This window comes from Dipodomys ordii, unplaced genomic scaffold, assembly GCF_000151885.1.
Source record: "Dipodomys ordii isolate 6190 unplaced genomic scaffold, Dord_2.0 Scaffold65, whole genome shotgun sequence".
NCBI classification, from domain to species: Eukaryota; Metazoa; Chordata; class Mammalia; order Rodentia; family Heteromyidae; genus Dipodomys; species Dipodomys ordii.
In genome coordinates, this window is record NW_012267281.1 from 6,031,833 (window position 1) to 6,047,398 (window position 15,566).

Sequence of the window (15,566 nt, forward strand, 5' to 3'; positions counted from 1 at the left end):
GAAGTGGCGCTGTGGCTCAAGTGGTAGAACACTAGCCTTGAGCTGAAGAGCTGAGGGACAGTGCCCAGGCCCAGAGTTCAGGCCCCACGACCGGAACCCCCCCCCCAAAAAAAGTTGCAGCTTAAGAAAAAAGTGCTATCTAGGAGCTGCTTGTGGCCCACACCTATAATCTAGCTATGTAGGAAGCTAAGAACCAGAAGACTGGTTTGAAGCCAAAGTCCACAAGACTCCATCTCAAAAGTAACCACTAAAAAGCAGGGTTGGAGAGGTATGGTTCAACTGATAAGCTGGACGAGAAAATGGAAGGCCTGAGTTCAAATCCAGGTACTGGTACAAAAAATCAGTTGTTTAACTCATTTAAAGGTTTCTGTTGCTGCTAACCATGTGGGATTATATAGTTCCTTTTCCCTGTAGCACAGGAAATAAAATCTTATTCTTTCATCCAAGAACATGATCTACATATCAAACAGTAAGAGTGGCAGATGTTTTGAAGAGTTTATGTTATTTTTAGTTTTTAAGCCTGAATTCATGTTGAGCAGCCAATGATTACTTGAAAGTTAAAATCAGCCGGGCGCTGGTGGCTCACGCCTGTAATCCTAGCTACTCAGGAGGCTGAGATCTGAGGATCGCAGTTCAAAGCCAGCCCGGGCAGGAAAGACCGTGAGACTCCTATCTCCAATAAACCACCAGAAAACCGGAAGTGGCGCTGTAGCTCAAGTGGTAGAGCGCTCGCCTTGAGCTGAAGGGCTGAGGGACAGCGCCCAGGCCCAGAGTTCAAGCCCCACGGCCGACCAAAAAAAAAAAAAAAGAAAGTTAAAATCAACAAATGCTCACTAATCTTCAATGGTTAGCCTCAGAGTGCTAGTGAACACACTTGAGATCTATCACACTTAAGTTAGCAGCAGCTAACTTAATCAAAACTTTTCCAGATGAAATGGAATTGTCTATCTTATCCTATGAAGATCTAGCTATTTTTTTAAATTTTAATTTTATTGTCAAGGTGATGAACAGAGGAGTTACAGTTACATAAGTAAGGTATTGAATACCTTGTTACCCCCTCCCTCATTTTTCTCCCAGTTACCCCCCACCACATTACTTACTTCTGACCAGAGCTTTATGCTACTTTTTAAAGTAAAATTTTGTCCCTCAATTGTAAAAAGAGAAGCAGATGATACAGGAAAAGAATCTCAGAGCTCATTATCAGTATTGTTTCAAAAATAATAAAGCAAATATAAGAAGAAAAAAAAGAAGACACAGAAATCTCAATACCCCAGAAAGTAATGCACCAAAATATTTTGGCTATCACATAATTATTGAACTGAAAGAAAGTTAAAATATGTGGAAATACAAGGTATTATTTAAGTAGGGCCCTGTGAATCAAACCTATTTTTCTTAAAAGATATCTGGTAATATTAAATGTTGCTATAAAACTGCCTTTTGCCTTTCACATAGTTTGTAGAAACAAAATATTTCCTGCTAAATGCATTCTAACAAAGTTATTTATAATAGAATAAATTTGGGACATATATAAATGCCCTACAAGCAAGACATTTTTTTTTATTGTCAAGGTGATGTACAGAGGGGTTACAGTTATGTTGAGTAAGGTAGGAAGTACATTTCTTGTCAAATGACAAGCAAGGCATTTGTTAAGCTATCATAAACAGTATAAGAAATATTGTAAAAAAAAAAAAAAGCAGTATGAACGTCCACCATTTCGATAAATGCATGTACATATGACCATAGAAAAAAGCCACAGAAACACAGTCACAGTATTTATGAAGACCAATCAGAAGTTAGAACAACATAATAAAGATTTATGTTTACTAGACTCTCAGTAAGTTGGAATTCCAACACCCCCCTCCCCAGGTCATACGACTTGAACTGAGGGCCTAGGCACTGTCCCTGAGCTTTTGCTGAAGGCTAGCATTCTACCACTTTGAGCCACAATGCCACTTCTGATTTTCTGGGTGTTAACTGGAGATTAGAATTTCATGAACTTTCCAGCCCAAACTGGCTTTGAACTGAGATCCTCAGATTTCAGCCTCCTAAGCAGCTAGGATTACAGGTGTGAGCCACTGGTACCCAACTAACCTAATTTTAAGGTGACAAAATGACCAAATCCTCATGGTTCTTCTATTTCTCAAAATATATACTGAAAGAAATGCAGCCCATGCTCTTTATGGCCTGAATTCATGTTGAAAGTTAAAAGCAGCAAATGCTATATTATATAAATTATAATAAAAGCAGACTCTATCATATAAATTATACTAAATAAGCATATGCTTGTTTTATCTCTATATTTAGGAATATTGAACAATATCCTTTTTTTTTTTTTTTTGGTCAGTCATGGGGCTTGAACTCTGGGTCTGGGCACTGTCCCTGAACTCTTCAGTTCAAGGCTAGTGCTCTGCCACTTGAGCCACAGAGCCATTTCCAGTTTTCTGGTGGTGAACTGGAGATCAGAATCTCATGGACTTTTCCTGCCCAGGCTGGCTTTGAATGGTGATCCTCAGATCTCAGCCTCCTGAGTAGCTAGGATTACAGGTGTGAGCCACCAGTGCCTGGCTTTGAATAATACCTTAACAATGAGAAAAGTATCAAGAATATTTTACATCTGAAAAATCATTAAGGGGAATACATAATAACATACTAAGGAAATATGATTATTCCTTTTATTTATTTTTTGGTTGGTCATGGGCCTGAACTCTGGGCCTGGGCCCTGTCCCTCAGCTCTTAGCTCAAGACTAGTGCTCTACCACTTGAGCAACAGCACCACTCCTGGCTTTTTCTGCTTATGTGGTGCTGAGGAATCGAACCCAGGGCCTCATGCAGGGCAAGCACTCTACCACGGAGCCACTTACCCAGCCCTCTTAATTTTTTTATTTTAGTTTTTTGCTGGTCTTGGGGCTTGAACTCAGGGCCAGGACCTGTCCCTGAGCTTTTGCAGTTAAGGCTAATACTCTACCACTTTAAGCCACACCACTCTGGTTTTCTGGTAGTTAATTGGAAATAAGAGTCTCAGTCTTGCCTGCATAGGCTGGCTTTGAACCACAATCCTCACATCTCAGCCTCCTGAGTAGCTAAGATTACAGGAGTGAGCTACTGGTTATCCAACTTGATTATTCCCATTTTTAAGATGGGAAAAATTTATCAATGACCTGCTCAACTCACTTAGTTTTTTATTCCATACTCTAGCAGAATTTCTAAAACTATTATACCCATTTCACAATTTTTGCTTCTAATTTTTAAAATATATCTTCTGCTTTTCTGAATAATGTATACAAGACTATCCTCCTTACTAAATATGGAATAGATGAAAATAAACTACATTTACCAACTTAATTGAAGTTCTAAAAGTTCAGATTGTGACGGAGGGGGTGAGGTTAACTGGGATGTAATATATGCATATGGGGAAATGTCAAAGTGAAACCCCCTTTGTACAACTATTGTATGCTAATAAAAAGTGGAAAAAATAGCTGGGTGCTGGTGGCTCACTCCTGTAATCCTAGCTACTCAGGTGGCTGAGATCTGAGGATCACCGTTCAAAGCCAGCCTGGGAAGGAAAGTCCGTGAGACTCTTATCTCCAATTAACCACCAGAAAACTGGAAGTGGTGCTGTGGCTCAAGTGGCAGAGCACTAGCCTTGAGCTAAAGAGCTGAGGGACAGCACCCAGGCCCAGAGTTCAAGTCCCATGACTGAAAAAAATACCTAAACTTTAGAGTATTCTTACAAAAAGGAACTTCTGCTCATCTCCTGAAAATGAACTTTCAAATATGTTACACATAACCAAATACTTCAAATTTCATTAATTTACAGCTGGCTGGATAGACAGAAGGAATTAAGGATACTGTATTAGCATACTGGTGTCACAGATACTGTATTAGCATACTGGTGTCACAGACTGTCATGAGGGGCTGCAGTGAACATGAATAAACAGACTGGAATAAATCTTATTATATACATTTATATCCATATATATAGCAAAGGACAACTAAATATAATGCTGCTACTTCATGGATTTTCACCTATTGGGAGGTCTCTGGATCAGTAACTCCCGTGATAGGTGAGGAATCACTGTATTTACTGTTACAGTATCTCCATTGAGATGAAACTGTAGAAAAAAAGGGGCTGAAAATATATCCTTCTAAACTTGGCCATGTTGCCAGTGTCTGACAACAAAGATGAAAAATCATAGTATTTTAGAAAAGAACCCCACCTTGACTGTTTTATCCATACACTTATCAAAAATAAAAAGCTCTGGGCTGGGAAGGTGGCTCAGCCGTAGAGCGCTTGCCTTGCATGCCTGAGGCCCTGGGTTCCATTCTCAGCACATTAAGCAAAAAGAGAAAAGCCAGAAGTGGCGCTGTGGCTCAAGTGGTAGAGCTCTAGCCTTGATCTGAAGAGCAGAGGGACAGCGCCCAGGCCCAGAGTTCAGGCCCCATGACTGGACTCAAAAAATAACTAAAAACCCTCAACAGGTACCCTCATTCTAAACTGCATTCATATTCATTTCCTGAAGTACATCTCAATCCTCTTTGTAACTTGCAGGTGTTTCCTCAATTCTGTTTTAGAGCATTTTGGGCATACATATTTTATGGTACATTAGATTTCATTAATCCCTTCATAAGCTTTTAACTCTTACTTTGACGTTCCAAAAGAGCAAAGAATATACCTTTCATCTTTCAGGAACTAAGAATACACTATACAATTGCTGCTAATTTAAACAGCAAATAACTAAGTTGCTAAGGCACAATACCAAGACATTTAATGGGGGAAAAATATCAGCTTAATGGGGGAAAAATATGCTTGCAAGACCAGCTGACTCTTGGAAACACTGTACTCTGACAGAAAAGGTACCAGTCACCCTGCACTAGGGTATGTGAATTAAGTGCTAGACTTACAGATCCTTAGGCATTTTAACAATTTTTCTTAAAAAAAAAAACAAAAAACAAAAAACAGAGGTATCCATATGTCATTCAGGACAAACCTAACAGAAATCCCAAAATGCAATGAAAAGTTTTAATAGCTTCTCTTCTGTGCTAAAATAACCTCAAAGTTCACAACTACAGTAAAGCCGGCAGTAATAAAATAAACACCCGCATTAAAAAAAACAAACTTAGTAAATAAACTTATTTATAGATTATAAAAGTTTGTTGAACGGTTATTTGAATTGTTAAAATTTATTAATGACTACAACGTGAGCCTCACCCTATAATGGTTAAGTATTAACAACTTGGGGAAGTAACTTGTATGCGCATTTTGTTACGCCCCACACCAAATCACCTAAAAGTGTATGACTTAAACCTCTTACTAGCCGTTAAAACTGAAAACTTCTGAGCCTGAATGTCCTAAAAGAGGTCAACGTGTTCCACACCTGCCCCAGGAAAAGACACCAGTTTCTCCCGTTCCTTCTGCTCCCTTCAACAATCTCGGGTAACTAAATAGATACTTTGTGTATGCTAATTTTTTTCTAAATGTACGTAAAGGTCCCAGTGTGTCTCAACTCTCTCAGCAACTCTTCCACGGGTGCAACTGATGCGGTTCTGGGCGTGTAAGTCATCAACTGCCAGTGGTGAAGTTTAAGATATCAAAGTCCTACGAAGAACAAACTCTCATCACCAACCCGGAGTTCCAGAAACCCGCAATAAAACAGGAGGCAAGGAAGTTAAAAGTTACTGGAAGTGGTAAGCGCCGGGGGTGGGGTGGGGTCGGTCGCCCGCTCCCTCGGCGCGCGCGGTGCGGGGCTGGGACCGTACCCGCCGCGCTCGCGGACCCGCGCTCACGCACAGCCCGGGGCGTCGGGCCGCGCTTAGCTCCCGTCCCGGGAAAACGGAGCACAACTGATCCTGCTGCCTGGCACAGCAAAAGCGGGCGAGTTTCTGGAACCGGCCCCCCGCCGGGGTCGTGCGCACCCCTGCCGCGGGCGCAAATCCCACCCCGCCCCGGGCGCACCCCCTTCCTCTCGCCTCAACCGGGGACCCCGGCTCTCCCCCGCCCCCCTCCGGGGGGCACCGGGACCGCACGGCCGCACCCACCTTGCACTCGCCGGTCTTCTTTTCCTCTTCACAGAAGTTGACGGGCGCCAGGCCCGGCAGGTAGAAGGCGCGGCCGGGGCGCGGGCCCGGGGCCGCCCCCAGCAGCAGCAGCAGCAGCGCCAGCAGCAACAGCCGCGGCCCCCGAGGTGGCGACGCCGCCGGCAGCCTCGCGCTCATGACGGCGGCTTCGCGGAACGGACACCGAGCCGAGAGGGAGACGAGGAGGAGGAGGGGCGGGGAGGCTCGGAGACCACGACGAGGCCGCGGGAGACGAAGGAGGCCAGACCCACGACGGCTAGTTCCGGTTGCGCTAGGGGACACCGCGGGCCCCGCAACAGACACCGAGCCGGACTTCGAAGGAGCATGCGCGGCGCCGTTCGCACATGCTCAGTGAGGGCGCCGCCAGCGCAGCGCGCAGCTTCCGGGAGGGAGCGGGGCGGAGAGCCACCTTCCGGGTTTTCCGCGCGCCGGCCGGGTGGCTGCTGGGTGGCTTCCGCTTGGCTGTTTGGGCGCTCACACCGGGATTCGAGACTCTCACCGAGACCTTGGTTGGGGCGTTGTGGAGGGTGGTCGCGTCTGTCCAGCTGCTGAGCCTTGCTGTTTGCTGCTGTGTCGTAATAGATCCCCGTGAAGATACGGTTCCCTTTCCACGGCACGCCAGCTTCTATCACAGAACTGGAGCTCCCCAAGTCATTTGGTGATGGAGGCGGAGCTGGGGGCAGGTGTGTGGAGGAGGGGGGCGTAGTTAGGGGACACCAGAGGATAAAGAGGCAAATGAGGGAAGAACTATCCGTAAATCTTCAGACAGCTACTGACAGGTATTTGCAGGAACAATTTCCAAGTATCCAGTACTGTAGTAAATCCTTGTGTGTGACAGTAATCTTGGACACAATAAACATCTCTTTAAGGTTGAGTGGAAACGAGATGGAGAGAATACATAGGAGAATAAAAAGGTAATGTTGAGTTTCTTTGCAACGGGATGCACAGATACACCCAAGTGCTAAAGTGGAAAGTAGTTCTGGAGAAATAGACTAGTATGGTATGACTGGCAAGGAACTGTTCATGGATGAAGTGCTAATTGTGTCCATGTGTGCAAGTGCACATATGAGTATATGTTGCATATCCTGAATATTTTTGAAGAATTATGGCGATAAAATGTCAGTTGACCTTTGGAAGTCAAAGAATACTTAAGTGCATCATCTTAATGCAAAATACTCAGCCTAGGAGTACCTCCAACTCCGAAATAAAAAGGACAATTCAAGATAGGAGGATCATGTTTAAAGGCCATGGGGGAAAGTTAGTGTCAGATGTGGCTCTATGAGGTAACATCTCTGTGTATTTTCCTGAGGGAAGCTTTATAACTTTCACCAAATATCCAAAGAGCTAGCACCCTGCAAAGATGAAAAACTACAGATACATACTGTAGAGTAACCAGAACAAGAAAAAAAATCAGTGGGTTTGTGCAAACAGGGACACCACTGTCTACTTCTGAGACCTTGGTCGTTAATCAAGGGAGAACTGGGACTAAGGAATAAAGCAAGTCCACTCAATTTCCATCTTCCTACAGTGTTGTGAAGATTAAGTGAATAAAATTTATGGAACACATTGTTTGGCCCAGAGGAAGGGTACTCGTCTTTATAACAAAAGTCAATGGAATAGAGCTTGAGCAGAAGGTTTGTCTTCCCTCTGTCCCTCCAATAAATCAACATACTGAAACTTGGACTTGGGCAAAGAATCTGTATTTATAATATTCTGTTGGTACACCGAAGTTAATATGTTTCTCCAAATAGGAAAAGGGAGAAGGAATTGAGTTTGGTTCACCATCTTCTATTTTTCTGATACCTCCAAAACTTAACCATCATTTCACTGCCTCCACCTCAATTCTTCCCCACTTTTTCCTACTTATAAAAATAACACTAGTGTTCTAAGGGAGATGATCCTTCTCCCTTACTCCCCAAGTACTACTTGCTGCCCTCTGAATTCAATCGTCCCCATAGTTTCCACGTTCATAGCTACCAACTAGGCCAAGCCAAAAATCTGAGTTTGCCTGGACCCCGCGGGTTTCCACTCCTGCCTCCCCCTGGGGTCTAACACGCTTCTGCTTTTAACTCTGGCACCCAGCAACATTTCCACGATGTGGACCCATCATGTTTACTCACTGTCCCATTGCCCTGTCTCTGCCCCTACCTCTCCAGAGCCAGGAGAAAGCGGGGAGAAAGTAAACTAGAAGTCACAGCGTGACCCATCCTTGCCAGATGACACGGATGCTAGACGTGGATTTCGAATCGCAGACTTTCTGCACTCAGGTTAAGGCTGAGGTTCATCCAGACGCCTCTCAGAGACCAAGAGGAGCCTGGGCATCCGGAGGTCCGAGGTCTCCAAGCTTCCAGCCGACAACCTCCGCAGCTACCTCAGTATCCTGGGTTCAGTAACAGGAAAAACCCGGAGAAACGCAGCCTCTCCCAGTGAGAAGGACCTCCGGATTCCAGACACTCCGGGCCCGCCAATCGCGCAAGCGCGGGGCCGGCGGGCCGCACCTCGCCAGCTCCTCCTGGGACACGTCACCCAGTACCTCTGCTCCGAGTAGGCGGGGCAGTGGGTGGGGCTTCGTCGCAGGACGGCGTGAAGCCCACTTCCGGATCCGGCCTCTCCTGGGCAACGCCTCTCCTGGAGTTCCCTTGGTTACTACTTGCCGGGGCCTGGTGGAGAGGTTGCCCCGCCCCTCAAGGCCTACCTAGGGTACAGTTGCTTTGTGGCGCTTGTGCTCTGGGACACTGTCCTGCCAATCGGAGGAGCGGAAAAGGGAAGTTTCCCTTGCCTTAGACTCATGACGATGACTGTCCTTTTCTTATAAAGTCCTGATACTTGTGACTGGATTATTTTTTTTTTTTTGGATCCGGTTGTGGGGCTTGAACTCTGGGCCTGGGCGCTGTCCCTCAGCTCTTCAGCTCAAGGCTAGCACTCTACCACTTGAGCCACAGCACCACTTCGGGCTTTTCTCTTTTTGCTTATGTGGTGCTGAGGAATCGAACCCAGGGCCTTGAGCATGCAAGGCAAGCGCTCTACCACTGAGCCACCTTCCCAGCCCCAGTGACTGGATTATTTTTGACTGTACAACTTGAGGGATTTGATTTGCTCTCTCCTTTCCTGCAGAGGGCATTTGCCAATGTGGATTTAAAACTAATAATATGGCGTTTTCACGAAAAACACACACACACACACACACACACACACAAAGTAGAACATAGTTACAGAGAAGCTAGGAGAAGGGTGTTATTTAATGAGTACAGACTTTCAGTATGGCATGGTAGAAAAAGTTGAGATGGGCAGTGTGGTTGTTGTAGAGCAGTGTGAAGATACTTATGTTACTGAGCTGCACACGTGAAAATAATAAAAAATATTCATAGATTTATATTATGTATAGTTTACTGCAATTAAATTTTTTTTGGCAGCTGGAAGTGGTGCTGTGGCTCAACTGGTAGAGCACTAGCCTTGAGCTGAAGAGCTGAGGGACAGTGCCCAGGCCCAGAGTTCAGGCACCATGACTGGCAAAAATAAATAAATAAATAGATAAAGAAATAAATAAAATTTTCTGGCATTAGTTCCATTCCTGCCTCCTAAGACAATTAAAACATCCTAATTTTCTGATTTTCCTACGACTTCTGCATAGGATTGTCATATTTAGCAAATAAAAAATTCCAGATGATCAATGACTATTTAGTATATTAATTCATTACAGTGAATAATCCTTAGAATATTTAGTAGTCTAAGGGACACACATATACATATATATGTGCATATATACATATAATATGGACACCCCACTTTTGTATTGGGTTGAAACTAGAAAAAGTGCTTGTGCTCATAGGAACTGTACATTATACTCTACTGGTTAAATGTTTATAAATGAATAGGCCTTCAAGATTTTCTACAAGAAAAAATATTGCCTATTGTCCTTCATTTTCTGTCACAAAATGTGATCACAAGGGACAAAAAGTTAAGTCATTAGTAAACCTTGAAGGAAACCTATGATAATCTAAATCATGTCATTTGGTATAAATATTATTTTGAATTGAGGACATCTGAGAAATACAGGAAGAGTTCTCTGCCTTCTTCCTTAATTCCTAAAATGGGAAGTAATAAAGTAGGGAATATTTGCAGTCCATGATTAGCTGATTCTATTGTCTCTGGGCCTCTAATGAGGCAAAGCATCCTGCCAGCCAGGTATGAGGCAGAGCTGCGCGCCTCATAACAGCCAGGAAACAAGGGCATGCAGAGAAGAAAGGGCCCAGGACAAGATAGAGCTCCCAAGAACACACCCCAATGACCTCCTTCCTCAACTAGTTCCCACCTCTGAAAGTGTCCCCCTCCAATAATGCCCATCAAATTATAAATCTATCAATGGATTAATCCACAGATTAGGTTAGAGCACTCATGAAGCAGATACTTCTCAATGACTGGATCTACAAGCTAGGGTTCAGGTCTTCAACACAAAACCCTCTTGGAGGTCTTTATATTCAACCATATATTCATATATATGTTAATATATATCAACCATATATATATATATATATATATATATATATATATCAACACTTCAATTCAAACTATAACAGTCTCCAAATAGGACTTGGTTTATGAGCTAAAGGAATTTCAAGTAGAAGAGGGATTATTTGGTTACCAGAACCTGGAAAACTGAAAGCCATAGAAGCAAACCCAAAATGTCACCTACAAAACACAATGGTGACGGGGTGCCAGTGGCTCCTGCTTGTTATCCTAGCTACTCAGGAGACTGAGATCTGAGGATGACTGTTAAAAGCCAACCCCCCAGCAGGAAAGTCTATGAGACTCTTATCTCCAATTAGCAAGCAAAAAAGCTGGAAATGGAGCTGTGGCTCAAGTGGTAGAGCACTAGCCTTGAGCAAAAAGGCTTACAGACAGTGCCCAGGTCCTAAGTTCAAGCCCCAGGGAGTCACACACACACACACACACACACACACACACACTGATGGATCTCTATAATGTAGATGGACACACACACACACACACACACACACTGATGGATCTCTATAATGTAGATGGACATATTCCAACCATAAAAATTCTACTTGGTCTGAATTCCCACTGTTTAAAATTTAGCTTGTCATGTAACTTGCCACACAGGGAAGATATTTGTCCATTGAACTCAAGCAAGTCTACTCTGTGATTATTGTTTTTAAATAACTTTTTAGAGGTATAATTTATATATCATGAGATTCACTCATCTTAGCTGTTTGGCTTGATGATTTTTAGTAAACCTACAAAGTTGCACAGCAATTACTCCAATCCAGGTATGGATACTGTTATTTATGGCCTTTTTTTTAATTATCTGTTGGGGCTTGAAGTCTGGGCCTGGGCGCCGTTCCTCAGCTCTTCAGCTCCAGGCTAGCACTCTGCCACTTGAGCCTCAGTGCCACTTCCCGTTTTCTGGTGGTTTATTGGAGAAAAGAGTCTCACGGATTTTCCTGCCTGGGCTAGCTTTGAACCGTGATCCTCAGACCTCAGCCTTCTGAGTAGTTAGGATTGCAAGCGTAAACCACTGGTGCCCCGCATCACAGCCTTGTTTAAAATATGAGGTGTGAGCCATTTAAAAAAATCCATTGAAGCAATTCCCATCTGGATTTAATATTGAAACTTTTCCCAGTGGTAAATAACAAATATTCCCAAGATGGAAGACTGGACTGAGGATAAAGGATGTGGTTGGTGAAGCAGAGCAGCTAACATAGGGGGATGTCTAACCATTTGGTTGGACAATGTCAAATGTTTCCCATGCTGTTTAGACATGATTACAGTGGGCTGTACTTTGGTCTCTATCTATCAAAGTCAGAGTGGCCTTGTCTAATGCCTACCAGCAAGCTCCTCATGTAACAGGCTGCTTTTCTCTTTCTCACTAAAATAATGCCAGGGGACACCATTTCAGGTACCTAGACAACCACATTCCTCTGAACCACTACGTAATGTTGGCTTTTTTCTTGATGCTATTCTGAAGATACTATACCACTGAATAAATCCCAACACTTATTCTCAGAGTGAGATAGTTTTTGGTATAGGTTTTTTAATTGTTCACTCTTTACCTAAAAGAGAAGCAGTGAACAAGCATCTCAGTACTCTGCTTTCTTCTGCAACTTCGTGAATCTTTTAAATACAGTTTAGCAATATTTCCAGTGCATGTAGCTGACCTAAAGTTCCTTTGAATGATATAAGAACTCTCATAATTAAAGTTTATTTGAAAGGTAATGAAATAAAAAAAAATAGACAAGAAATAGACAAGAGAACAGGCCAGTCCTAGCCTAAAAGTAGATTGCCAAGCTAGATGCTGGTGGCTAATACCTGCAATCCTGGCTACTCAGGAGGCTGAGATACGAGGATTATGGTTTGAAGACAGTATGGGCAAGAAAGTCTCTGAAACTCTTTTTTTTTTTTTGTCAGTCATGGGGCTTGAACTCGGCCTGAACACAGTCCCTCAGCTCTTCAGCTCAAGGCTAGTGCTCTACCACTTGAGCTACAGCGCTACTTCCGGTTTTTCTGGTGGTTTATTGGAGATAAGAATTTCACAGACTTTTCTGCCTGGGCTGGCTTTGAACCGGGATCCTCAAATCTCAGCCTCCTGAGTAGCTAGGATTACAGGCATGAGCCACTGGTGCCCAGCTTCCCTGAAACTCTTATCTCCAATTAATCACAGAAAAATCCAGAAGTGGTGCTGTGACTTAAGTGGTAGACTGCTAGCCTTGAGCAAAAGGAGCTCAAGGACAGTGCCCAAGCCCAGAGTTCATGGCCCAGGACCAGCAAAAAAAAAAAAAAAAGTAGATTGCCAATGGCCAACAAAAGTAAATATGAAATGTAGATTTAATCCCATTATTTATCAAGAGATTTCAAATTATAACCCCAATTTAGTATAGCTACCCAAATAGCAAAATCGCTGATACTGGGACTTTAACTCAGTGATTTGCACTCTTAGTTTTCTTGTTCACAGCTGGTACTCTACCATTTAAGCCATACTTCCAGTCAAGATAGCTAAAAAAAATTTTTTTGGCCAGTCCTGGGGCTTAAACTCAAGGCCTGGGCACTGTCCCTGAGCCTCTCTGTGCTCAAGGCTAGAGCTCTACCACTTTGAGTCACAGTGCCACTTCCAGCTTTTTCTGTTTATGTGATACTGAGGAATCAAACCCAGGGCCTTATACATGCAAGGCAAGCATTCTACCACTAAGCCACATTCCCAGCCTCAAGATACGTAAAATTTAAAACTGACAATAGGTTGCTTAAGACTGACTGACCATATGTTGACAGAACTAGAATGCCATACACTGTCAGTGAGTGTAAATTTGTGGGAAGTTGCTTTGTACCTGTATTCTATAACTCCGAAATTCCACTCATTCCAATAAAGGCTAGAGCTCTACCACTTGAGCTACAGCTCCACTTCCAGCTTTTTGAGGGTTAACCAAAGACAAGAGTCTTATGGATTTCCTGCCTGGTCTGGCTTCAAATCACATCCCTTAGATCTGTTTTTTGAGCAGTTAGGATTACAGGTGTGGGCTGCTTTTTCCTGGCTTGCATTTTGTACACGTTGCTTTAGCCCAATCTCTGATCATTGCTTGGAAACTTAAGATTGCTAAGTGAATGCTACTGAACAAAATCACTGGGCGAAGTTTTCAGGAAAGTGTCCATAAAAGAGAAACAAAGACAAAGGGCTTATGAACCAGGACCCTATTGCCTAGTAAGAGATTGAGACACTTTTCCATATGCCTACTGACACAAGAGTGAGAAGTTGGAGTGACTGTGTGTGTGTGTGTGTGTGTGTGTGTGTTTGTGCCTGTTCTGAGGCTTGAACCCAGGGCTTGGGCATTGTCCCTAAGCTTTTTGTACTCAAGGTTACCACTGTACCACTTGAGCCATAGCTCCACTACTTGCTTTTTTGGTAGTTAATTGGAGATAAGAGTCTCACAAACTTCCTTGTTTGTGCTGGCTTTGAACTGTGATCCTCAGACCTCAGCCTTCTGAGTAGCTATTATTACAAGTGCCTGGTGGACTTTTAATTTTTTAAGAGACTCCTAACTTCATTATGCATTACCATAAAGGAGCCAGCCACCAGTGGCTCACATCTGTATTCCAAACAACTCAGGAGGCTTAAAATTGTGGTTCTGTATTAGCTTGGGCAGAAAAAGTTGAGCATTGTGGTGTGTATGTAGCATCCCAATTATGTTGGGAAGCTTGAAAGAAGTGGATGAAAGCCCATGTGCATGCCAAGCAGGAATTGGAGAACTTTTCTCAAAAATAACTAGCACACACAAGGACAATATATGTATTAAAAAAAAAAAAAAACAAATAGGGCTGGGAAGGTGGCTCAGTGGTAGAGCGCTTGCCTTGCATGAATGAGGCCCTGGGTTTGATTCCTCAGCACCACATAAGCAGAAAAAGCCAGAAGTGGTGCTGTGGCTCAAGTGGTAGAGCGCTAACCTTGAGCTGAAGAGCTGAGGGACAGCGCCCAGGCCCAGAGTTCAGGCCCCACAACCAACAAAACAAAAACAAGGCCACATATGAAAATACTTAATAGTGGGTTATTTATGTACAATCAAGTAAAGGTAATTTCTTTTCTTTATTATGAAATATTTCTATATCTGCAAATGGTAAGTATATGTTTATTTGGCTTTTGTGTGTATATGTATGTGTGCTGGTCCTGGGACTTGATCAGAGCCTGGATCCTATCCCTGAACGGTTTTGCTCAAGTCTAGCATTCTACCACTTGAGCCACAGTTCTACTCCTGTTTTTGTTTTTGTTTTTTAATGCTTTATTTGAAATACGAGTCTTATGGGGCTGGGAAGATGGCTAGTGGTAGTGTGCTTGCCTTGCATGCATGAGGCCCTAGGTTCCATTCATCAGCACCACATAAGCAGAAAAAGCCAGAAGTGTCACTGTGACTCAAGTGGTAGAGTGCTCACCTTGAACTGAAGACCTGAGGGACAGCGCTCAGGCCAAGAGTTCAAGCCCCACGACACACACACACACACACACACACACACACACACACACACACACACAGAGTCTTATTGACTTTCTTGCCTGGGCTGGCTTAGAATTGTGATTCTCAGATCTCAGCCTCCTGATTAACTAGGATTACAGGCATAAGCCATCAATACCTGGCTCATATGCTTCATTTGTATTGAGATTTTATGTATAGTTAATATACATATCATTTACCTATGTAATTAGAAAGCTTTCAGGATTTGGCTGGCAATTCTTTTTTAAAAAAATAAAACTTGTTTCTCTCTGTGGTGTGTGTGTGTGTGTGTGTGTGTGTGTGTATGCTGGTTCTGGGGCTTGAGGTCAGGCCTGGACACTGCCAGCAAGCTTTTTGGCTCAAAGCTAGCACTCTGCCACTTGAGCCACAGCTTCACTTCTGGCTTTTTGGTAGGCAATTGAGAGTCTCATAGACTTTCCCTCCTGGGCTAGCTTTTTGCTGTGATCCTAATATCTCAGCCTCCTGAGTAGTGAG

The 15,566-nt window shown here is 43.5% G+C and overlaps 1 protein-coding gene across 1 annotated transcript in view; it reads right to left on the reverse strand.

Moving 5' to 3' along the window:
• Tm9sf2 (transmembrane 9 superfamily member 2) overlaps positions 1–6,432 on the reverse strand; it is a 57,852-nt gene extending 51,420 nt beyond the window's left edge. The window contains exon 1 of the mRNA XM_013022961.1: positions 6,037–6,432. Coding sequence (XP_012878415.1) covers positions 6,037–6,213 — 177 coding nt within the window. The 5' untranslated portion in view covers positions 6,214–6,432. The remainder of the gene's footprint in view (positions 1–6,036) is intronic.
• Between the last annotated feature and the right edge of the window lie 9,134 nt (positions 6,433–15,566).